Here is a 26529-nt window from a genome sequence, read left to right on the forward strand (position 1 = left end):
GGACTGAAGGGGGAAAACAAATCTTTCCTCAGCCTCACTCTATTGTGCCAATCAGGACATGCTTTCTTCTTATCAGTGGTGCACTGAATTGAAAAGTGACACGCTTTGAAGTGCTCTTCTTTTCAGGTAGAGCAATTCTTGCATGGGCCTGAAACTATGGGCGAAAAAAAAAAAAAAACAATCAGAGAAAAGGACATTTTCAGAAACCCCTATGGACACACTGACTAGTCGAAAAATGTGATGGTTTAATTCTCACAGGCAGCATCTCATTCTGTCAGTGGGATAACATCTTTCTCTTTTCTCAGTGTCATTTTAATTGAGCACAGAGTCACTCATCTGAAACATTGATCTCTGCTGAATCTATTAATTTGGGGAAAAAAGACAGCTGACAACAGACGTGGTGAGGCAGTAGCTGTTCAGACACTTTTAACAGAAATAAACCTCCAATTATGAAATGATTAACACATGTTGAGCCTGTTTTTTTTCCTCCTACATCTGATTAATACATCATACAGCCCTAAACCCTGGTTACATCTCTGCCTGTTGTGTATTTTTTTAATAAGAACCCCCCCCCCCAATGATACACATCTTTTAACTTCTGTATCAGCATTTAATTGCTGTAGCTACACATCATAAATCGCCTTTCTTCCATGTCACAGAATCTGCATCTGATTTGTTTGTGTAAGAGTGTGATATGCTACAGCTGTGATATCAGGCTCACAGCTCTTACCATGGTGGCAGTGAAGGGAATGTTGTCAATGAGAGAAGAAGCCAGAGCCGAGACCCACATCACCAAGATAATGGCTATAGCCAAGCGCTGGTCTTCTGGCACCGCCTGAGAGGAGATAATAAGAGTGACAGATAACTGCTACTTTTATTGCCGCTCACACGCACACGCCCTCTCTCTGCCTTCGCTGATTTAAATCAAACACAACAATTATGTTCAGTCTCTGACACCGAACCTCTCCTCGGGGAGCGGAAGCTGAGAGGATGAAGCTGTTTGAATGTGTGACACAACCACAGGTGGTGGCTTTGAGTGTTATCTGTGCTGTAGGCACACAGCGAGGCTGGTTCCCCGCATGCAGTGTGATTCTAACCCTCTTCATGGCGACAGTAAGGAAAACAGAGTCTCCTCCTTTCTTTCAGCTGTCCTGCAGCCCTACGACGAGAGAAAGGCCACACAGCTCTCGCAGCATGTTGTCCATCGTTCTGGGACACCGAGTGGGTCACAAACCACAAATAGCACACTACCTGTCATGTGTGATTATTAGGCTCACAGGGGCCCACAGTCTAAACGCAAGCTGACGTAGCTATTACTGGTGCAATTCCTCGCTCGCATGACGCACAGAGGCAAGAATATGGGTGAAAATTACTTCAGACCCCTTCAGCTGCCGGCAGGAATCAGATGCAAAGAAAATAATTGAATCCCGAGCCAGGCAGAACAAAAGGATCGATATGCATGGAATGCAATATCGCATCACCTGTGCCCAATTATCAGCGATGCCAGTCGCACGGAGACCTGAGAGATGACTGTAAAGGTTCAGAATCAAAGGGGAAACTTACTTTTATAAGCAGTGCTGTCTGTTCTCCGATATAGTCAATAAGCTGCAGCTGGGCTAAAGCCTGAAAAAGGAAGTGGAGAAGATTAATAAGAAAAAAAAAATCAGAAGAGAATCACTTAAAGGTGAGATTAAACCGAAAGAAGAAAAGCTATTTGGTTTCCATTTAGTGGCTATTAAATAGACAGAGACAGATGTATCCTTGTTATCATTCCTGAGATTGAATATTATTCATGTGCTGGTGAGCACTGCTTCACTGACTCTACACTGTGTTGTAGTTTTGCCCACAAAGAGAGAAACAACAAAGCCCTCACTGTGCTGACAGTACACTTTTCTTTACATCCTTTCATTGAAGCCCATGGGTGAAAATACAGATAATTACTTTGCACATTGCTAGCTGACTGCCAGCTGCACTGCCAATTGAATCTATGCATTGATTCTGTTTTTCCTTAGTGTCCTGTGAAGCTGTTCGTCAGAGCAGACCCCAGCTAAACCTACATTTATCTTAGATCTGGATGCTTCAAGTGGCTCTAATTAAAAGTTGTTGTTTGGCATCAGTTTTTGGTTTTCACTGTTCGGTTTGTGGTCCAAATTCCTTTGGAAAAAAATAGAAACGAGCTTTCCGTTAAATGCCAGAAACTCGGCCTGTATGTTAAATACCTCCATCAAAACGAAGAGGCCGGCAAAAAACAGCAGCGTGGCCCACTCCACTCGGTGCAAGATGATCTCAAAATCCTGAATGTCAGCCAGAACCAAAAGCCAGAGCGCACCCAAGATAGCGATCCAACCTGAGAGAGAACAAGAAACACCATCTGACATCTCCCTTTATAGCAGGAAAACATGTTCATATACATAAAAACTCTGAGCACTGACTAGCAGATTTTCACAGATTTATATTAGCAGATTGCTCACACAGTGAAAAACAAAACTTTTATCACATGTTACACATGCAACCACTGATATATATATATATATATATATATATATATATATATATATATATATATATATATATATATATATATATATATATATATATATACAGGCCATTAATGATCAAAAAGAAAAGAAACCAGCTGGTCTGTGACTTTCTCTCAAATGGATGAATTTTCATTGATTTGTTTTTAAGGCCCCACCACAGGATTTCAGTCAGGCTGAGGTCTGGACTTTAACTAGACCAGCACCTTGATTTGTTTCTTTTTCGGTCATTCTGTTGAATTTTTGCTGCAGTGCTTGGGATCATTTTCCTATTTCATGAATCGGTTTAGGCAAGTTTTAGCTGTCAGAAAAATGGCCTCATATTTGAGTTTAGTACACTTTGGTATACAGAGCACTTCTTGGTCAGCGTTTGTAGTGTTTGTGTTTGTCCTGATATCATGTGTTTGGTTTTCTTCAAACATGTTGCTGTGTACTATGGACAAAGATCTCCACTTTGGCTTCATCTGACATTGTTCCAGAAGTCGTGTTGTTTGTTTAGATGTCGCTTTGAGAGCCTAAGCCTTGCCGCCATGTTTGTCTTAGAGAGAAGAGGCTTTCTCCTGCCAACTCTTCCAACCAAGCCATACGTGTTCAGTCTTTTTCTAATTGCTCTGTCGTGAACTTCACCATTTTACATGGTAACCAGGGCCTGTAGACTCTGCAATTAAACTCTTGGGTTTTTTCCAGTTTCTCTGAGCACTGGACGGTCTGAGCTTTTTGGTGAATTTATTGGGATGTCCAATTTTTTTTGAAAACTGGCAGCTGTCCTGGGTAGAATGGGCCCTATAACCCTTCACAGATTGGTGGACAGCAGCAGTTGCTTGGAATGGTGTTAACACACACCTGAATGACCCAGACCAGCAAACCACCACAACGTCTGCTTTTATGGAGGTGCTCACGCTTACTGATGATCAGTCAATCAGCTGAACTTGATTAGCAGCACAAGGCTGCTACTTACCCTCTTAATCCCTATGGAAAAAGTGAGAATGCACTTGGTTTTTCAGCACGTTGCAGAGCGTCCTGTGAAAACTATATCCACAGTAAGGAGGCACTAGATGAACAAAACTGTCTGAGAATACTGAGAATATTCGGGTTTTGGCACATGTACTCAGTAGGATCTAATAAACAGATCATAGCAATGAAGTGCTACCCGCTGGAAAGAAAGACCAAAGTATTTGGTTCGTCTGTGTGGGACTGATGAAGTGTTCATTATCACAAGAATGTCATTTCATCACATTGCAGTCAGGTGGATGGGAGTTGGCACCAGCCTGCTGATATTTACAATCAGTGTTTCTGAATGAGGGAAGGGAGTGCATCCACTTGGAGAAAATTTGATTAAACAGGTGAGCACCAGTAATTGCCTTGGCCGAGGCCTTAGGGGAAATAATTTCACAACTAAAGGGAATTAGTGAAGAAGGAAGTGCCATGGAAGGACACAAAAAAGAAAGCAACAGAGGGTGGTTTATGTTCAGAGAGGCTGATAAGAAGATGGAAAAACAAACAATATTGCAGTTTAACAGCATGTTTACATGTTAATAACCTGCTGAATTTCTGTTTTTATCAGCCATTTTAGTCTCCAAAATGCATTTACTCTGAAGGCAATAATAAAGATGAAAAAATCATCATAAAGTTAAAAATAGAAAGTGATTCTGAACAGCTGGGCAATGCGAAATGAGGTGCAGAGAGAAACATAAAAAGATACATATCAATATTCAGTTTGGGGATTCGTAGCTGCTGTTTTGCTCAGACTGCACCCACCTTACATGCATAATCTATACACTGTCTAATTAATTAATTTCATTCATATAGCCTTAACCAGAGCCTTTAATTCATACTTCAGAAAAAGACCCTGCAGATGCAGGATGACCAAAGTCCATTAGGCAAATAGCGTCCAAATAGAGTCCAAACGGGGTAAACACAACAGGAGGAACAATGAGGAAAATGTACATAGGGCACTTTGGGAGATAACGATTTAACAGACTGAAAACACACTAAGGAGAGGAGCATAACAACACACAGGAGACACTAATGAGAGCAGGAAAATGAACACAGGAGGGAAGTACAAACACAGTGAGAAAGACTGAAGGAACAAAGACAAAAAATAGGAATTTAAAATTAGCCAGAAGGGCAGAAAAACAAGTCCCGTATGTGAGTGACTGCTGTCTGGGGGTTTTTTACGCTACACCTTTAAGTACTTCTTTTACCAAAATACTCGGGTACTAATGAATGCACTGGGGGGCTATTTGGGGTTCAGTATTTTGCCCAAGGCCTTTTTATCATGCAAACTGGAAATCAAACCACTGACGATTGAATTGGTAGATAACCTGCTCTATGTCCCAGGCCACAGGCTCCGCCTGAGGTTCTGGCTTCTTCTGGGGCATCCTGCAGAAGCTTGATCGAGCTGGGATTTGTGGCGGCTAGAGTTGATTTTCTCAAGTTGCTCCAGAGTAGTTGTTGTGGATGATACTACCATCAGACAGAGTTATGCGAGTCTGTAACAACATTACCCTGGTCATGCATGTCAAAGTCACATGAATGCCACGATCCACAGAGATGCTCGGTGCTCATCGCCTAGTGTTTCAGTGTTGCAGCTCATCAGTGTAGTTTCATTTGACACATTTTAACGCTTCCACCATAAACCTTAAAATAGCTCTGTTTCAGCTCCACTTCAGGAATTTCTATTTCTCATCACTGTAAAGACACCTTTGATTTCCTCTGTGCTGATTTTTACCTGATCTGCCTTCTGTACGGGAATAAGCCGCAGACAAGCCTAAAGAGCTCTCCAATTAAGAAGAGCTTTAAGGTGAGTCTGAGCAGCTGACAGACTCATCTGTCAAACATGGGAGCACAGCGTCTGAGACAAGAAATGTGCTGTAAAAACATCTTATCACTGCTGTCTTTAAGGCATAGCCCAAAGAAAGTGAACACAAGGTATCCTTTAAATGTCAGAATTTAACCAACGTAAACAGTTTCAGTCAAATAAAAAAAACTAGAAATTCTCATGAAATTATTCACATATTACAGATGTAACCCACAACACTACAGACACATTAGAGGGATCAAACGAGCAGCCAATAATCAGACTGAAATGAAATCTTAGCGTGTAAAGTTAATGAAGTTTTAATGAGGCTCAATTTTTAAAAGCCATGTAAATGAACAGCCTGGGACTGCTGCAGTAGTCGAATCTGACTCTCACCTGCGTGCATTAATGAGAGCTGTGTTTGGACCTGCTCCTGTCCCTCCACGGGGACAGAGAACATGCAGCTGTGGGGTCATTTCCATTTAACAAATGTCGCGGCGCAGCGACCTGAGCAGCACCTGTAATTAACCGAGGGTGTTTGGTGGCTGAGTGGCCTCAGCGGCGAGGCGGGGGATGACAGCAAGTGTATGATGACAGCCATCTTCATTTAGGGACAGTGTTAGCATTAATAAGATGCTGTTAAGATCATTTGCTCGGTGCAGATTAGCGACATCACAGTCAGAAGTGTCATATGGACACAATGACATGAAACCACTATGATTAAGAAATATGGCGACATTTTATTGGTTATGTTTGTATCAGATGATCTATTTGTGTTCATAGACACAAGTTCAAACATTTTCATTTTCTTAAAATGTCCTTTTATGGTGCCTTATACTGCAAGGTAGAGGAAGTGGGACAAGAAGACACCTCCAGGAGAACCAGGATGAGGGAACGGTTTGTTAATGAGGGAAATGGAAGAGAGAAAGAGAGCCTAGAGGGGATGGGGACAAAACACATAACAGCAGTTAAAAATAAAAAGATACACACATATATAAAAAACACTGGGAGTAAAAAGATGTGACTGCAGATGATATGCTCGGTGCATCATGGGAAGCACTTCAGCAGCCTGAGCCTATAGCAGCATGAGTAAGGGATGTTTCCACAACAGTGGGGCCTGATAGCTGAAGGCTCTGCCTCCCATTCTGCAAACTCTAGAAGCACAAATAAACCTGCAGTCTGAGAGAAACGCTCTGTTAGGATAATATGGGATCTTTAAAATATGACAGAAACTTATTATCCAGGAGAAAGGTTTTAAATTCAATTCTGGACTTAACAGGAAGCCAGCGGAGAGAAGCCAGTATGGGGGAAATGCGGTCGCTCTTTCTACTCTCTGTTCAGGAGCTTTTATAATAATGAACTACGTGGAAGCAATAAATACATGAAGCAGTATTTCAGCGTTACTCTGAGATGGGGTGTTTCTGATTTCGGCAATATTGCACGATTTTAAATGTATTTTTGATAGGAAGCATTTTTCATGTCTGCAGCTCTTCGGCGAGAACCTGGACATCCAAGTAAATTGGGTCTTTCAAAGAAGTGGCAGTAAAGGTGGTAATTCGTGCCAAGCAGCATGAATCAGAATATTAGAGATGACTATTTCGCAAACTGCTGTGAGATTGTGTTGAACTTGATAACCTGTTGGTGATAATCTCATGTTAACTCTACATGCTGCAGCAGATATTGGATACTGAGGAGCAAAGTCGTGGTTTTCCTGTTATTCTCTTCCCATGTGTGCTGTTCTGCCCTCTTTCTGTCTTTATCTGTCTTTTGGTTAACTTTCTGTTTTACTTCATCGGTTTGTTTTCTCATGTGACTTCAAAATCAACGCCCAGCTCACAACTTAATCTGTGATTGTATGCTTTCAGATTTGTATCACTGAACTCTGGTTTTAATCTGTATTTTACACAGCATCCCAACTTTTTTTTATTTTGTCTTTTCCTTTGATCTCGTCGGATTATTTGTTTGCCTTTCATGTGCTTTCTTTATTTGTTTCCTGGTTTCTGTTTTTACCTTTTGTAGCTGTTTTCTTGGACTTTGGTTCATCATTTTATTTTATTCTAAATTCTGGACCGCGTCTGTACCTTTGTACAAGCTCCTAACACAAACAGCTGTAAGTGGTTAAAATTTCTTCTGGAAACCTAAAATAAAAATACTGAATTTTTAAAGCAGCTTTTTATGTTTTTGGCTTTAAGGAAAAACATGCAAAGCTGTCTCTATTAAGAGAAGCAGAGACATATGTGCATTTATGCATCTATGGAGCAGCAGAGACAATCTTTCCAGCACTCTCTGTTGTTTAATCAACATTTTATAATATACTGAAACAGAATGGAATAGATGCAAGTCGTAGTTGCTGCTTAACCCTGATCCAAATATATAACAGGCACATTGGTTAGTCAAGCACAAACCCCGACCCGAAGACCTATTATCAGCATTGAAGGAAATGATCTTTGGAGAAGCTTTGGAAAAGTGAAAAATCCCACCGGGCAACAGAACCTTTCTTTTGTGACTGTGATTACACACCTGAGAGAGTTTTTAAAAAACAGAGAATACAAAGGGATCGAGAAAGCCCGAAAAGAAAAGGGGATTTGATTTCCAGCAGTATGCTTGAACATGTGGATCCACTGGGACCCCGGGTTATCCGGCACTGCTCAAGAGGTGCAGTGTGAGCTACAGAGACAGAGATTTCCACTTGAATGAGGGAGAGAGCACCTCAGCTAGCTGTAGGGGAGGCAGTGGGTAGCAGCTCACCGTGAGAGCAGGGATGAAAGTCCAAGCCAGAGGGGGGGTGCTGGGAAACCTGCGTGGAGTGAGACCGCACCGGAACAAATCAGGATTCAGATTTGGGGGAAAAAACCTTCGATTGTAGTGGGTTAAGGTCTTAAACTAGGCTTCATGACTTAATTGAATAGAATAGCAAAATAGTAATGTAATAGTAATGTAATGGTGCGCTATCACACGCACACACTCCAAAGGATGTATGAGCAATTACAGGGTTCAGTTTCTTGTCCCAGACTGTGAGGAGCCAGGAATCAAACCACCAGCCTTTGGATTAATAGGTAATCTGCTCTCCCCTGTGGCTCAGTAGCCATTGACTCACGAGTCATCTGAAACAGTGGACCTCCAAAAGGAGAGTTTCCACAGCAAGCTCCTCCTGTGTGTGTCTGGGTTTAGTTACTCAGAATCTGATGGATTCATAAAACTTAAAAGTTGTGTCCTTAAAGTTGATTCAGGGTCTGCAGGTCCTGCCCAGACTGTAGTAAAAAAAGGTGACGCAGCCAGTAATGTGAGCTACTGTGCTGCTGTTGGTTCCTTCAGCTTCTCCTCTGCTGCAGAGTCCATGAGAGTCATATATCTGCTTAAAAAAGGCAATATTTGCTGAGCAGATGATGAATTGCATTTGAACGAAATGCCACAGGGAGTTTGCCACACTGAGGAGCCAGTGTGACCAGCTAACTTACCACCTATGAACACTTCTGCAGTAGACCCTCAAGAATAAAGTGCACAGTAAAAGTTTTACAGGTGGCATAGCTCCAGAATGCAAAACGTAACAAAGCAGTACCAATTAGACTTAATAGAGAATCTGACATATCTTTTTCAATATGTTACATCTAGTGTAGGTTTGTCAAACTTTGTACTGCCTATTTTTGCCCCAAATTTTGGTTGAGTGTCTTAAGACAGCCTTTTGCAGCTTTACTGAAATTTTGTTCATCAGTACAGGCTTAAAACCTTGTGGAGGGATGGAATGCGGTGGCTTTAATTGCAGCTTTGTAGCCATGTAATTTGTTGGTTTCATTTGCTAGTCAACCCATTATTTACTCTCTTTTAAATTGCAAGGGCACAGGAAGCTGTGTTTCATAATTACATGACAGAACCCATAACCACCCAGTGATGCCCGTAACAACAGTGCAATAATGAGAGAGTGCGGGGCTTACCAAGATCGAGATGAATGCTGGGAACGAAAGAGTTGAGAAAGAACATGAAGATCACAACGCCAAGGACGGACACACACTTCACCAGCAGAACTTTGTCAGTAATTCTGTGCTGCAGAGGAGGAAAATGTAGTTTTTGTGAATGGTGGAAAAGCTGATGTTATCACAAGAATGACAGGATTTGTCTTAAGCGAACTTTCAAAGACTAGACCTACTTCATTATTGAGATTACATCAATGCACCAGTCACAGTGATTGAGGAAAATGTGTGAGGTGAAGAATCAAAGCCTACCTTCTTCTGCAGTTCTTGGATGTTTTGCTCCCAGTTCTTATCCTCCTGAGAAATTTGTCTGTCAGACACAACAACATTTAAATCTCACATTAGGCGAATGCACAGAGTGTCAAAAAACAAAACCAAAAAATGGGAAAAGTATCATCTCATAGAAACAGGGTGCTTATTTTTAGCAGTTTATAACCATATGCTGAGCTTTGTGCAGTGTGAAGGATTTATTTCTGCATTTTCTGCACTTAGAAATTTGTATTTATTTGCTGTAATTGCTATGACGGTCCGGAAAGCAGGCACAGAAAAATAGGAACAGGAAAAAAACAAACTATTTCTGGACTGAACTGAACATGTCATGCTTGGTGCCATGTTGTCTTTTAAATAATTAGAGGGGACCTATTATGCTCTTCTCCAGCTCCATATTTCTAATGTTGGGCTGCTAGAGTTTACAGCTTTGTGTGATTCAGAATTAGGAATAATCCTCATTTGTTTGATTTTGAACTTGGAGCAGCACCTCAGTTCATCCAGTGTCTGAAAAAGATGTTTAAGCTCCTTCGTATTTTAGCTAACTTTCTTCCGATATATTGACATTGCACAGATCCAGGAGCAGTCTGAAATCTGAGGCTCACGGGTCTAACATACATGCACTGACGTTAGGGAGACGCACCTTTAGAGTTATACTTAATTTCAGAAGTAAAAACAAATGCCGTATTTTTCGGACCATAAGGCGCACCAGATTATAAGGCACATTAAGCGAAACAAAACAGTCATATAAGTCAAACTTTACTCAACTCATTATACTAACGTAGCTATGTCGCTAGCGATCACGTAGCACATCGTTATATACCAGCTAGCCCAACTTCAGTAACCCTACAAACGTCACTGCTGTTTAGTTTTCTGTCTTCATGTATGTTGGAAGTGATAGCAGAGCTTTAAATTTTTTCAGAAATCTCTCAGTCAGAACATGCTATATCATGTTTAGGTGGAAACTAGGATGCTAACTTCCTGCTAACTTCTAACTCTTTTAAATTTAATAAATTCTGTTTTCATGGATGCCTGGATGTTAAACTTAATTGTTACACCTGGTAAAGTAGCAATGCTGATTAAAGATGAAAGAATTTAGACAGTTTTTAACTCTCAGTGATGGCGCAGTGTTTGTTTGACTTTGGGGCCTGAAGCAGACGGAGTTTGTACCCAGATTACTCCGCGAGGCTCCTGGGTACAGTAGCCATCAAGCGGTGTGGCTTCGTAGCTTACCAAAGTCATACTAAAACATTTTTGACAGATTTCTGAGTGCCGTGTACCACATAAAATCCGTTCGAGGTCAGTAACCCCAACCAGAATTCATACATAAGGCGCACCGGATTATAAGGCCCACTGTCAATTTTTGAGAAAATTTAAGGATTTTAAGTGCGCCTTATAGTGCAGAAAATACTGTAACAGTGGAAATGGAACGTGCAGTTACAGTGTTACCATTGCATGCAAGAGTTTTATGATTGCTACTTTGTAACCGACCACACACTGCAGTGCTATCGTGGCTATGTCACATTTCTAGCCTTTAATGAGCCTTTTCCTTTTTTTCTTTTTTACTGTAGCGGCCCTTTGTGGTCAAAGTCAGTCTTATTCGTCCGTTTTCTTGGTGGTCTCGATGTGTACACCAGCCAGGTTGCGTCAGTGACGTGTGTCATCATCCCAGGTCTTTTGTTTAGTTTTTATTGAGTTCTATCGAGTTCCTCTTGTGTTCTGATTGTTTTTCGGTCATGCCTCCCTGTCACCTGTTATTATATTAGTGTAAGACTTCATGTCTTGGTGTTGGTGATTTGCCTTGATAGGTGATTTTCTCAAGAACGCTTTTTTAAACTTCCTGTCTTCACTGATTGTCTTCACTGGAGTCTGATTACATTCACCTGTTTCTTATCCCCAGTCAACCCCACTGTGTTTATGTAGGCGTGTGTAGGTGTATACCATACCCTCCTGTCTTTGTGAGATTGTTAAGCTCCCTGTTTGTTCTCCTTTGTTTATCCTGGAACTTGGTGACTGACGTTTTTATCATTGCTCTCTTTTTGGACTTTTCAACATCAGCCAAACAAAGTTGCTGGGGCTTTTCTTTCTCTACACTGCCTTACCATGATATTTACAGATATATAAAACAACATTTCATGACTTAGGCAGGCATTGGCCTATGTCGGTATCCTCTGCATCATTTCGTCCTTCTTTGAGGTCATCTGAGGACAGGATCGCCTCATAGTTCACAAAGTATTTGCAGTGTGTGTTTTCAGTAATCACACCAGCCATGAATTTTCTTGTTAAATCATGTATTATTGATTAGTATTGATAACTGTATCTAGTGAAAAGATCTGTACAGAGCAATAAATATACAGCAGGTTGGCTTTTGAAAAACGAGAGGCATTAACAGTACAGACAATGTGATTCTTAATGTTCTGTGTTCTTGTGCTTTCTTTAACCTTTGGAAGGTCTTCATCATTTTTCGCAGCAGACTCTCCAGGTTGAGGACTTTTTGCATTAAAAGACATTTCACAGCTGTCTCCTCTCGGCTGGCAGGGTTTATGCGCTGAGCCGTTTGCCTCCAAACCAGGATCTCATGCTTGAGTTCTGCAGGGCAAAGAGAGAACGCCACCTGTTCAGTGCATTTACAACATACAGACTTCAAAGTTACAGTGATGAAGCTCAGCAGCAGAATGCAGTACGTTTATAACGGATATTTGTTTGGTAATATCTTCTACAGCTGAGAGAACATGGTGATGTTTTCAGTCAATATGCTGTTGGAGCCCCCACAGAGGGCCTAATGCAGCCTGGCGATGGACGCATTGACCAACCCAGGAACCGCCAGTGCTCAAACACAGATACAGCCTGAGGATATGGGACCCTTATGTAGATATCAGTAGGTGCCATCCTTTTTCAGGAAGGTTGCTAGGTGACCATAATAGGATCTAAGCAGCGCAGGGGGGAAGAGGAAAAAAAACATTTCCTGTTAGCAAATCTGCACAATTACCAGCCGTGGCGGGGGGGGTTGAGCTGATCCAGCCACATGCACTCTTAGCAATGCCAGGCTGGCAGGAGAAGAAGAAGAAACTCCACGGGGTCAGATTTACAGATGGGCTAGGAGGCCGGCATCGAACGGTCACCGTGGTGATGGGTAACAGCTTCCTTTAGTTTGCCCGCTGCTCAGTGTGACAGAACAGCTCCGAACAGTCGGTGTTGCTCACAGCTTAAATGTGAGGACTGTGGTGACCACTGAGCAGCCTCGTGGTCTCTACTTCAATCATCCCATGCTGGGGTCATCTCAGAGGGGGGAAAGTCTAATAGTGTGGGTAAACAATGATAGGAGGTGACTGTGTTTCCGGAAGAATTCTCAACAGTTTCAAACAAATATCTTTTTTTTTTTTTTATTGTTGTTGTTCTGTTTTGTTTTGCATGCTTATTATCTATCTCCCCAGAGTCTCACAAGCCAGATCTACAGTAAGACAGAATGATGGAGGACAGTCATGGTCCAAACCAGCACAGTCTGTGGTGTCTGTGATCCTTTCTCTCTCTCTGGACATTGTTCCAAGTCTTCAGGGATGGCCAAATCATTTTCTTCCCTGTTGCTGGATAATTAAGAAGATACATAAAAGGGCTGCGGTACACCAGATTAGCTGAATAGTTTTTTTAATAGAAAAGAAAGGACTCGTGTCGCTATCAGGCTGCTCTCTGGATGAGTGAGTCTGTTCACTGCCAACTAGTCAGAGCAGCTGAACATCAGAGTAAAGGGGTTTTCTCACATGAGCCATGTGGTGTCGGACACACTGTGAGTCACCAGACTCTCGAGGGATGTGAGCTGGTGAAAGAAGGAGATAAAGGCATTCCATCCCAGTAAATGATGTCTGAGTTAGGTTATCATCATGAATACTTTTGAATTTTAAAGGTCAAAAAGTTAGTTTTATCAAATTCACTGTAAACTTTGTTCACCAAGAGGCCCAAACTTTGGCATTGAGGCTCTGAGCTCATGTTTCCACTGCTAAATCCCGTGCAGGTGTGTTTTTAGAGTTTCTGCCTCTAAAAACACACCCTACATTTGAAGAGCATCTGCAAGCCACTTTGCAACACATCTTCACCCCACTTCGTGTCAAACCTTTATACTGCTGCACTCCCCAATATTTCACTTTCATGCTCACACATACACATGGAAGGGTCCCACAGCCCTATCACCAAATATCACAGGTTTCACAGTAGCTTGTAGACTCGGCTTTAGTTTTTTGTTAACTTTAATACTTAGCATGCTAACGCTTGGGTTTTTTCCAGTTTCTCTGAGCATTGCACGGTCTGATCTTGGGGCCGTCCACTCCTTAGAAGATTTTGGCATCATGTTAAAATTCCTGAATACTCAAGAGCAAAACACTGCAACATTTTTGTTTTTACAGAGGTGTTCACATTGTTGATGATCAGTTAATCAAGTGCATTTGATGAGCAGCACCTGACTTACCCTCTTATTCCCTATTCAAAGAGTAAGGCTTTACCTGCGAGTTGAGAGTCAGGAAAACTTTCTTTTTCACATATAAATGACATCTTTCAACTGTAGTGGAGGTAAAAACGTTGAAGACAGAGGTGGTGGATGGATTGAAGCAGCAGGCAGAGATGGAGGGCAGCAGCACTGCCACTGAGGCTTTTATATATGATATTGAAGAATGTTACACCTGCATGATGGGCAGCATAGTTTGACTGTCGAACTGGATTACAGGCTTTGTTCCAATTATAAACTCTTTTTTTTTTTAAACAGTGACTGATGTGGAAATCTGTATCACCCGGCTCTGAAGACTATCCTTCAGCAAAAATTATGAATATTTTACAATTCCACTCCCTTCTCAATAAGGCGAAAACAGTATTATTTTTGTTATTTTGCATGTTTTTGTTTTTAGTTTTTAGTATAAAAAGGAACAGGGAGTTCTGTCCTGTGTTCCTAAATTACAGAGCTCCCGGAGAGGCTCCATTGAGCATGGCCTTTTCAGACCTCTCCAAATAAAGTAACCTACTTTAAATAATAAAATAAAAAAAATCACGCACACACACAACCATGAACTATTGCATCACGCACACAGAATCTTTTTGCAGCAATATATGATCCAGAAATGTAATATCGGAGATGGCAGAGATATCTAACAGTGTGAGTGGAACAGTGTGGAAATTGAAAAAGTGAAAACTGAAGGCAGCATACATCTCAAATGGAAATTAGAGGGATGAGGCCGTAATGCCGAGTTAATTATGTTTGCGTGAGGCCAGTGCATCGCCTGAGAAGGTTTATTGGGAAGGTATTGTGTGCACAGATGTTATTGGGGGTTAATACTCTTCTTAATAATACTCAAAAACCATCACAAATGATTTCAGGTTGTGCTGCATCCAGCAGGTAACTATATTTTCTATAACTGGAGTCCACTCAGCTTAATAACAACCTAATGATCCATCTAAAAAAATATTTTTCATGTAGAAAAACATAAATTAACTCAAAAAACAACTTTTTAAACTGAAAAAATGTTAAACTCAGGCATTGAATTTTGACAAAGAGACTGCACATACAAGACGGACTGCATTACAACCCACTGTGAGGCCTCTAACTGAACAGGTGACATCACCATTTTGATGATTTGAAACCATATATGACCATAATCAGAGGATCTGACTGAGAAACGGAGGGATGCTGTTAGAGTCAGTCAAAGCTCCGCCCTAAGACACCACAAGTTACTTGTCGTTACTCTAATGGGAACATTAGAAAATTAGAGCCAGATTTCATTAAATGTAACTTTCTTAAAGTGTTGTTACATAACAAAATTACATGTAATTATATTAGTTATAATTTTTTGAGTATAGGTGTCACCCTCAGCAGTTTACAGGATTAGAGTTTCGGTCTATGAACAACGCAGTGCTACTTACCAACTATTTCAATGGACTCTTTGTTGTAAAGTTTTTTGTTCCAGTAGAGCATCCGCAGGAAAGGAAATGAGGTAAAAAGGACGAGGCATATTCCGAGGAACATGTAGCCTGTGAAACTGGCAAAATCAATCCCCTGTAGGAAACATAATGAAAATGTGTTAGACATTTGCCGTCTGGTCGAATTTCATTCAGACGTGACAAACTGAGCCTGGGCTTAGACAAAAAATGTGTGCATGCAGTGATGGACTTTTATGGAGAGACACAGTATGAAAAAAGTCGTGTGGTCTTCTGAGGAAAGAAAACTCTGAGGAAAAGCAGCTACCTAAACTGTCCTCCCACACAAGTGCATTATAATGATGTCAGACTATTTTCCTTACTATATAAAGGGCCTTGAGAGCACTGAACTCTCGAGAAGGACAGCAGGAGGTGCATTCACACTCCAAACTGCAAGTATGAGCCGCACAGCGTTCCTGGAAGTTTGGATTTAAGAGCGAAATGACACAGAATTTGATTATTGCACACAAATCGGTGCGTTCTTTCATGCTCTGTCTTCACTCTCCTTTGTAATTCCTGCTGCTCTATTTTCCTCGTCGCTTCAGTTTCCCACGCTGTCAGATTCACTTCACTCATCAGCCCCTGTTCCCCGATCAACCCTTCTCCTTCCTGTCTCCACCTCACTCACTGCATTTCACTCTTTATCTCCATCAGCCATCTGTTTACTCTGCTCCACCACCTCTAGCCACTATCTCCTGCCTTAATTTGGGATTCTGCTCACTGATCGTCCTCTCATGTGACTCCCAAAAAATACATTTTGGGGATAAATTTTCCTCTTTTCTTCCAAATGGTCTCTCCCTGTTGTAAGGAAACTTAAAGTGACAGAAAAAACAACAAAATATAAATAAACACTTGGGTGTTTCTCATTGAGCAACATTTAAAGACACTGCAAGTAACTCATGCTGCCTTTATTTCACATGCTTTCACAGTATAAAGAACAAGTTTCTGATATTCAGTGATAAAACTGGTTAATAGTAAAAGGGTGATGCAACTAAACATGAGTGGAAGTGTCTGAATTATTAAACAGCAGATTTAATCCACATATTCCCTTTGGATCACAGAGTTAATTTTGTCACTTGTAGCACATCCCGGCTACATCCTGGTTTATGCGCACCCCCATGGAGACCTGCTCTCCATCTGCAGTGACCTGCAGGGCAGCCTGGTGGACTGAGAACAGCTGCTTGCATGAACCTGCTGTCTATGAAAAAAAAAAAAATCACAATTCCTCTCACAAATCTCGGTTTTAGCGATGAAACTAAAAGCTGAAGAATAATAAAATGTTGTGTGCCCACAGCCTAATGAATACACTATACGCTTGCTACAGTCACAAGACAAAAAAAAGAGAAACTTAAACTTGCTGATGTGATTGTATTTCTGTTTGCAGCCATAAACTGCGACCCTGGTAGGTCCATATTTCAGAGCCAATGTCAACGATTCTGGTTGGAGAGGATCCACTTGGCAAGGAAAGTCCCTCTGTGAAATGATACCAGAGTTTTCATATGCACAACGGTACCTTGGTTTGTAACAAGCTAAAGAGACGGACACTGTGATGAGGAGCAGAACCTAAACCCATACACGGTTCACGGACGTGCCTTTCTTTCCATCTCCAGATCCCTAAAATCCCTTCGCCACATACAAGCCAGCAGGCAAACAAACTAACGGGTAAGCAGACCGCGCACGCACGAACAAGCTGTGCTTATCGCGGGCCAGACATGACTGAATGAGTGTGCCGTGGCTGTAACCCTGCAGTTCTGTCACCTGGGAAATGGAGCCAAGACAAACTGGACAGTGGGCTGTGGAAACCTGGCGCTACAGGAGCTACAGTAACCCGGAGACCACATACCGCTCGCGTCGGCAAAGGCCAAAATGTCACATGCAGTGAACAGATGTCACATCAAGCAGTTGTGAAAATGTCATGTCTTGTAGAGATTTAGCATCATGCTCCTCTGAGTATACAAAGAGTGAAGGTTATGAGAGAAGCCTACAAGTCAATGCCCTTTTCAGACAGCGACACTCTGCTCTGATTAGCTCAGTAAAATGTTGTCGCTGCCGTTTCAGCTTTGTCCAAACTTGTTCAACAGATGACAACTTGTGTCTAAATGGGTTTCCAAAAGGCTCAGGTGATGAATAATGGCTGGATTTTAGTTAAGCCAGAACATGGATCATCATAGAATACAGATCAGCGTGACATGCCACAGTGCTGTAACAAGGCAGTACTCGTGTAGTACTGGGACTGCAGACTGTGGCAGCTTTTCACTGGGAGTGACCAGGATGGAAAAGATCATACATCAGAGGGACAGCTGAAGCTGAAAGTTATTGGATGTTTCTAAAAGTTAGAGGCAAGGAGGAGATAGTGTGACATGTGCAAAGGAGGGACACGGTAACAGGAAAACTACCGAGAAGATTTATGAATGAAGGAGGAAGGAGGACATGCAGGGTTGGTGTGACAGAGGGCTAGGATGAGATGGAGGCTAATGATCCACCCCTAAAGGGAGCATCCAGAGGAAGCAGAAGGAGAAGGTGGTTATAATGTGCTGTAGTAGGGAACTCCCAATTTCTAAAAATGGGAAAAGTTCCACTTTTTGACTTCTTGGGCATTCCAGAATAAATGGAGCCCACAAAAGTAAAAATGATGGTTAAGACAAGTAACTTTAGATTTTGTACCTGGTTTTGATTGTAGTAAAAATAGTGTTTCTGTAAGTATGAGGGACATAATCCAACCACAAGCCACGTTACAACATTCACAAAACAAGAAGGAGCAGAGAGTTTTCTATCAGCTACATGGGGCAGGTGTCCGTCACTACCAGCTGCTACCTCCACACACGTGGAGGTTTCTGCTTTGCTTAAACCACACTCCTAACATCCTGTCATAAAACCTTACTACACCAATAAGGATATGTAAGCAGGATGCTGGCATTTCATTAGCAAAATCAGCTTCATTTTAACAAAAAACAGCAATCATCAATACCGATTCAATATGCTATATTTCTGAAAACTAAAATAAAATGTGGGCTACTTAATAGAAGCACTCTGATTCATTGAGGCCTGACTCATTGCGAATACTGTTGGTTCATTTTGATTAACAGGAAGGGAGCCGGCTCTCCGTGGATCTCTCAGAGGCTAAGCAGAGTGTAACAGCCACTTTTGAGGGGTTTCTGGTGCAGCCAGCAGATATCCTGCTGTTCATTCTGAATTTTATCCACTAAAATCCTTTAGTTGAACTCGAACTGAAAGAGGGCTGCAAACCAGAAAGCTTCCAATACTAAAAATGTTTTCCGTTGACTGCAGATCCTGCATATCCTGATACATTAGCAGAGATGGGATGATTGAAAACACTTTTATAGCACATCATCCACCACTGGAAAAAAGCTGGGTGTTACATGGTTTCACACATTATTGCATCAGGAGTGGCAGTCTTCCTCACAAGTTTAATCAGAGACTAATCCCAAAGCTGGGGTCACATCACATGTAGATGCCTTTACCAACACACTGTATATGGAACGTCGTAAGCTTATGCTGGTACGCACGTCACAGGAAGGTGAACGAATAGAAGGTGTTATGGTACACAGCTGTCACAGCTGCTGCAAATGATTACATGTAAGAATGGGGAAAATGGCTGTATGAACTTGTACATGTGTAAATGCAAACCTTTGTTGACCAGGAACAGAAATAAAATCAACCTGTAACGCTGGTCAGCTGCATTGAAATAAGAGGAGGTAGCAGCTTCTTTTCCCACCGACATCTTGACATCTTTAATTCCTGTGATTTATGATAGCTGCTGCAAAAATATAAATTGGATTCATTGCCACTACATCTCCATTCATCACCTACACATCAACGTAAACAAGGGTCACCACTCACGACTGTATAAATACATGGAGAGATTGCGCTAAACAAAGATTGCAGATGTACAACCCTGCAAACACAGATGATTACATTTGCTCACAGGACAGGAAAAAGTCTATATGTACAGTGTACATGCGTGTGTGTGCTGGAAATGCAGCATCAGGCTGTAAATTCCTCCGTTTGTATGAGGAAATATGAAGGCTTAAAAAACATGCAACCTTTAAGGAAACACTAACTGTACACAACTGAAAAATATTATTTTCATTATCATCTCCTGTAGATCTGCTTCATTATTGCATTTTACACCTACGCTGTTTCAATGAAAGGAAAATTTAATAATGCTGTCTCTTCAGACTGAATTATTGCACAGTCTAATGCCAAATTAAATATCATGACTGAATTTAGCAAACATTCTCAAAGCCAGTTAATAAGACCTCAGTATGCAGTCTGCTCATGCTCTAACACAGATGCTTTTCCTCCTCCTTACAGAGATTTTACCTGCTGACTGAAATCCTCACAAGGTCCGGTTTGAAAAACAGATTTAAATTAATTTTCATAACAAACATTTTTCACCACCAAATTCAGTTCAGTGGGTCGTTCAGTGGGTCGTTCAGTAGGTCATTCAATGGGTCTTTCATTTGGTCATTAAGTGGGCCATTCAGGGGGTCGTTAAGTCAATGGAGGGGGGTTGAGTAGATTCTCATTCATTTCCCGTGGCGGTTACTTTTGACCAGGAACACCGAAGATGTACCAAGGTTGATTAAAACCCTCAAAATTCAATAAAAGAGGTGATCGTCAATGTTATATGTTAAAGTGCATAGTGTGGAGGATGTCATAATGCCTTGAGGCAATCAGATGTAAAACACAATATTTGTGAGTGTTTTAAGCTGTAAATCGGTCTGATTTGACCCGAACACGACAGGAAGGCTAAGCTAAGTATGGTTACTTCAGGCTCTAAGAAGCCAAAAACGCAAAATATGAGACTTGAAATTAGGAGTTCACAAGCCAGTGTGATATGCATCTTTTACCAAACACCTGCAAGATATTTAGCCTCAATCCTTTTTTCAGCCAGTACTAACAATTAAATCTATCATTCATCTGTCAGTGTTGTACCATCAGTAATGTCTTTGCTTTGCTAGGTGATTACTGTATATTCGAGCTGTGAAGGTGCCTACTTCTCTGCGCAGGTCCTGATTTGATACTATAATCACATTGGGCGGATCTCCGACAGCTGTGGCGGCCCCTCCAATGTTGGTGAAGATTACTTCTGCAATCAGGACATGTCTGGGGTCTAGATTAAGCACCTCACACAACCTGCAAAATCAGACAGACAGAAAAGCCCTTTAGTCATGATTAGATTACAAAGGGTGGGGTAAATAGAGAAACATGAAAAGGATGTTGGTATTGATCCTTTAACCTTTTGTGCAGGACAGCCACATGCAAACCAAGTGGACAGCAGTGTGTGTGTGTGGGTGGGTGGGTGGAATGTATTCCACCTGAGATTTAAAAAAAGGCAGTATCTATTTTTCCCCCCGTTCCTGTACTCTACCTTATGGTGACGGGAGTAAAAAGCATCATAGTGGTCACGTTGTCCAGAAAAGCAGATAAAATGGCAGCGATGAGACAGAGGATGATGATCATGGGCCACACTCTTCCTCTGGCTAACTGGTAAGCCTGCAGAGTGGAGACAGATAATGGAGAGATGAGGTTAGGTTGTTTATTATCGGCACCGCCAAAACAGCTGACTCAGAAAACACATCTGGCACAGCTTCGGACCAGTTCTGACTGTTCTTTGGTGTGTTTAAAAAATCTAAAAATATGTAAATGTTTCCATTATAAGTAGCACAAGATATAATATCATTCAGATTAAAAAAGAACTGCACATGGATTCCCACTTTAAAACAGTACTTTTACATCACCAGGTCAGGATGGCCACCTTTCAAAGGTAACGGTGTGATGTGTGAGAGCTGCTGAGCTCTTCTCTAAGAATGCATTTTAATTTGGCGTGGCTGCTTCTTCTCCAAGTCGCACTTGAAATTCACGTGCTTGCATGATCTCCCTGTTTTCCAGGACTCGCTGTACCTGACGCATAAAAGCACTCGCCCTCGTTCACCATGTACAGCGCACATTCGGTATAAAAGCGCAGCGCCCGGGAGCTGTTTTTCTGATGGGAGACTTTGACCTTCTTTGAAAAGAGAAGACGGATGTGTTATCTTCAATAGTGGAGTAAGAGAATAATTTGAGAATGTGTATTCCTCTGTCATATGGAGGATAGATAGGACTGTGAAACTGTAGCGCTTCTTTCTTTTTTTTTTACAGTTGCAGTTAAAGAGCACTTCTTCCCAAAATAAAAAACATAAAATCTGATTATTTTGAAGATTTAGTTTTCTGAACTTCACCTCAAAACACAACAAATATCATCCTTGTCAGCCTTTACTGCTGTTACTGTATTTTTAGGTCAGGATGTAAAGATAGATTTCCAAACTTGATAGGTTGTCTGACGTTGGAAAGGTCCTCCTTTGTGAACCTTTGTGACATTGGATGAGTCAAAATCAAAACTACAGGCGTGTCGTGTGTTGCTGCTAATTTCAGAAATAGCTCAAAGCCTGTCGAGACATCTCACAAGCGGGCAGCTAATTTCATACACTTCCGCTCAGTATCCTACAGACCCCCTTAAATAACTTGAGGTTATTTTTTTAATCTAGCGCACACAAGACATTCATCAGAAGTTATCATCTCGTGCTAAAATTATCTTATGCAAAAAAAACAAGAAATATTTTGTATTGACAAAAAATTGTCACCTTATAAGTTTAAGTAGGTTGCACAGGATCCCACATGATCAAAAGTGAACTTTTTCAAGCGGCATACTTACTTACAGTCATGTGACAAAGAGAGTTTTCCTCAGCTTGTTGAACCAGCAGCAATAACTTGAGGTAAATGTGACTTTATCAGTCTCTCACATGGTTGTGGAGGAATTTTGGCCCATTTTTCTTTGCAGCATCGCTTCAGATCATTGAGGATTGTGGATATTCATGCAAAGCATTTCTTTCAGGTCGGGGTCTGGCTGGGCCGTTGCAGCTTCTCTTATTTTTCAGCCATTCTGTTAGAAGTTTGCTGCTGTGCTTGGGATCAGTGGCCTGTTTCACGACCTGGTTTGGGCCAAGCTTTAGCTGTAGTACAGAGATGGGCTCCTATTTGACTTTAGAATACTTTGGTTTACAAAGAAGTCCACGATCAATTCAATGACTGCAGGGTGCCCAAATCATTACCCCTCCACCACCGTGCTGACAGTTGGTATGAGCTGTTTGGTTTTCTCCAAACATGCTGCTGCACATTGTGGACAAACTGCTCCACTTTGGTCTCATCTGTTCAAAGAACATTGTTCCAGAAGTCGTGAGGTTTGTTCAGATGCAGCTTTGCAAACCTTAACCCTGCTGCCATCTCTTTCAGAGAGAAAAAGCTTTCTCATTCAGACTTTTTCTAATTTTCTCATCAACATCAATTATTATCATCGTCATTAGTATTATTATAAATCAACTTACTTTCACTGCACAGTAATCGAAGAAGCCAGTCTCTGAGAAAATGGCCACCAGCACCATCTGTGATGTTGAAAAGAAGAATTTTCCTTTAAGTAAGATTACGTCTCCCTCTGAGATTTCAGAAACGGTCCCCTAAGAAGATAAGCTGTTTATCTTAGATGAGATGGTCAGAATGAAATATGTGCCAGTTCCAGGGTTCATTAATAGTCTTGTCTCTTTATTATCGTCCTTATTATCATTGCGATGAGTTCAAAAATGTTTTTACAGGTAAGCTCAAACTGCTTTTAAATGGATTCCAGAAATGTCTCAAACTCCCTCTTCATAATTTTATACCAAACCTGACATATTCAGGACATGTTTGTTTCCATGGAGACGGGATTTTTTTTTATTGTTCGTTTCACTCGCCTCCATAGAAATGTATTTCGCTGTCAGACATTCAGAAGACTGATAGAAAGGGCGCAGAGTGAAGTTGAGAGAAGATCAGAGAGCTTTTTTTTTAATGCTCTGAGATTTGTTGAGTCAGTGAACATGTGAGGAGTTAATCACCATGCCAAACAGAAGAGCCAGCGTCTCATAGTCGATCCACTCCACCACTGTAACAAGGCTGGGTCTCTGTGGGAGAGACAGAGAATGTAATTACACAGATTTATCAAGAATTTCTGGATCTGAAGGGGAACAAAACAACAGGACAAGGTTAATAAATGATGATCAGACACGTTAACAGTGTTAAACTTTTGGGTACGGCTGTGTCTGAACACTGCTGCAACTCCTCGCTGGCCCAGTTCCTGCTTCATTTGCCACAGCAGACAAAAGCACAGGTGGAACTGGGACCACGAATGACTGCTCTGTTCCCAAAGCGTCCCACTGAAGAGAAAATGTCCACTACTCTCAAACTTGGGCCAGTGACTAAATTTGGAAACACATAGATGTTAATGAATGACAGAAATTATGATCAGAAATTAATCCTGCAGTTTCCACTGGTTTTGTCTGTATTGTGTGGCACAAAACTTACAACCAGTTTGCTTACATGCCTGAATAACTGTTCAACCATAACTCAAATACATGAATCATATGTTAAAGCGTTCATAATGTGTTCTGAAGGTACCACTGCATCCCTAAAAGAATCAGTAAAATCAAATAGTGAGAGAGACTTACATTCCCGATGATAGACAGAGCAGCTAAGGCTGCCAAAGATCCCAGCATAGCAGCCAGGGTGCGGTGCACAATCTGAAAGGACAAAACATTTACCACACTCACTTCTAAACAAACAAGCCCTCACCTTCACATTAACACTGTAAATAAGCTTCAGATTTTTTTAGCAGTGTTAACATTCCTGTTCTTTCTGATGCCGTCTCTGGAGGAAGGAATGGTTTGAAAAAACATTTCTTTAAAACGTTTATTGTTATACAGTAGGAGTCACATGCCTGGCTCTTTTGTCCATCTGCATCACCATCCTCCTGTGGCTTTGACTAAAGAAAATCATAATCCTAATGTGAAAAAGAACACTGTTTTTTAGGATATTTTAAATACAAATTAGTCTGTTTTGTTGGTAAATAAAATACTTCTTCATTTTAACTGTTTAATTTGAGGGAAAAGGGCAGAAAACAGTATTAGAGCTCCAAACAATCACAAATAGGCAGGCAAACACTGATAATTATTTACATCTGTTATTCTTGCGTGTTCTATTTGATTTTATGTTACAGAGGTGGTCTTCTGTGAGGTTTTCTGCTGCTACCATTACTGATATTATTCTCAGGACTATTATAAATAAGAGAAAGCACCTGTGTGAATGACAGCTGAAGCGATTGGGATGAGGAATCAAGAAAGTCTCGTGATCCACAAGATCTATAATGGTTTGTCATTTTTATCTAGGGTGAACTATCAAAGGTCAAGAAAATATCACATACAAGTCCACAGTACTGTTCAGAGGCGCTCATCACCACACACACAAAAATATAATGCAGCTTAAAATGAGGCCGTGATGAGCACAAATGATCCTTTAACATTTCATGTTGTGTTCAAAAGACGGATGCTTGTTATTTTGGGATTTAACTGTAACATTTCTGTAAATTATTTATTATGTAGAACAACTACTGTGTATATAGTAAATATAGAAAGCAAACTGTTTAATGATGAAAACGCTGCTTTTTTACAGTAAATCAGAAATCTTTTACTGACACAGTAAAAGTGCATTCATGTTGCAAAACCATCAAAATTTGGCTCCAGGCACAAAAAGAAATGAATGAATGTTTTTAAATGCCAAAAAAGACATTTTGACATCTGAATTACTCTTGATTTTTAAGCTTTAATTGCAGAAATTGCAGAAATAAATTTTATGCCACTCTGTGTGTTCTCAGGAGCTTGGAAAGAAAAGCGTCTGGACTTCCTTAAGTTTCTTCAAGAAGTTTCATTTGAGAAGCTTCTTCAGTTCTGAGAGCAGTTGGTGGAGTGAGCCAGATTTTAAGCCCAATGGGAGTGTCCCCCAAAAGGGGTTAGACTGCGAAGACCTGGATGACTGAAAACCTTCGCAGACACTCTGTGTGTTTTTTGCATTTTATTTCCTTTAGTTAACATGTTTTTATTGACAGATCTGACTCTGTTTTTTTATTGGTAAAAATAAGATTTGATTCTGCTGTCAGTTAAAAACAACAGTATCACAGTCACAGTGTCTTTAATGCATTACCGACCTTTGTGAACTGCTCAGCACTAAACTGGGTCTTGTCACTCACAATGAATAATAGCTCAGATGCTCTGTAGACATTTATAATCTATTTGTCTTAATACTTCTGCTTAAATAATGAGTAAAGTGGAACAAAAGCAGCCAAACTTTCTTCAGCCTCAGCCTGTGTCAAAACTGACAAAATAAAAATTACATCACAGTTCTTTACTCCAGATCTTTTGGAACATTTCACTGAAATGCCCATTAAAAAAAAAAAATCACAAACTGGTGCCCAATTACCAACACTGACAAATCCCTTTGTTTGAGCTCAGCATTCAGAATACCCTAAATGTGAGAGACTGCATATGCACTCACTCATTAGGAGGCCTGTGTCAAGTTATCAGACTAGAGACTAAAAGCATAACTCTGTGGAGGAGTGAGACATTAGCAAATGGAGACCTGACAGCGCCAAAGTCAGACAGCATCCTGATGTCTGAGCGCTCATGCACTGCATGCTCATCTCTTTCTGAGACGATCCCTCTGTCTTTGAATTACAGCTTCTGTGAGAGGATCTGTCAGTTACACAAGCGACGCATGAGCGAGCGTGCAGAGTAAAACTGCGCTGTCATCTCTCACGGCCTGCGCTTGACTTTCATGTCCCAGTGACCTCGTCGGTACAGTTTAGTGAGTTCACATGCTCTCAGACAGAGGCGTCCGTCTGATTTAAACAAGCAAACGCCGAGTGGAAGTAAAACGCGAATCTAAAGCCACAAACCAAGAACCTCCTCAAAGTGATAGCGGCTGCTGTGTCAGAGATCGATACTCATCTGATGATAAAAGTCAAATCTTAATCATCCATTAATGATGCAGATCAGAAAATTATCTGACTGCTGCCTGAAACATGCATTCTTCTTAGTGTCCAGCAGGGGGGAGGTGCTCTGGTTGCAAAAAGACTTTT

At 41.1% G+C, this 26529-nt stretch overlaps 1 protein-coding gene across 1 annotated transcript in view; it reads right to left on the reverse strand.

Annotated features, from left to right (window-relative positions):
• Positions 1-26529, reverse strand: part of oca2 (oculocutaneous albinism II) — a 54194-nt gene that overhangs the window by 12017 nt on the left and 15648 nt on the right. Inside the window, exons 10-21 of the mRNA XM_039606304.1 lie at positions 24068-24139; positions 23459-23524; positions 22916-22972; positions 20923-21047; positions 20549-20687; positions 15474-15606; positions 12014-12161; positions 9558-9615; positions 9270-9378; positions 2220-2347; positions 1564-1623; positions 731-835 (exon numbers count right to left, since the gene is read on the reverse strand). Of these exons, the coding sequence (XP_039462238.1) occupies positions 731-835; positions 1564-1623; positions 2220-2347; positions 9270-9378; positions 9558-9615; positions 12014-12161; positions 15474-15606; positions 20549-20687; positions 20923-21047; positions 22916-22972; positions 23459-23524; positions 24068-24139 (1200 nt within the window). The remainder of the gene's footprint in view (positions 1-730; positions 836-1563; positions 1624-2219; positions 2348-9269; positions 9379-9557; positions 9616-12013; positions 12162-15473; positions 15607-20548; positions 20688-20922; positions 21048-22915; positions 22973-23458; positions 23525-24067; positions 24140-26529) is intronic.

The sequence above is a fragment of the Oreochromis aureus genome, linkage group 23 (genome assembly GCF_013358895.1).
Source record: "Oreochromis aureus strain Israel breed Guangdong linkage group 23, ZZ_aureus, whole genome shotgun sequence".
NCBI classification, from domain to species: domain Eukaryota; kingdom Metazoa; phylum Chordata; class Actinopteri; order Cichliformes; family Cichlidae; genus Oreochromis; species Oreochromis aureus.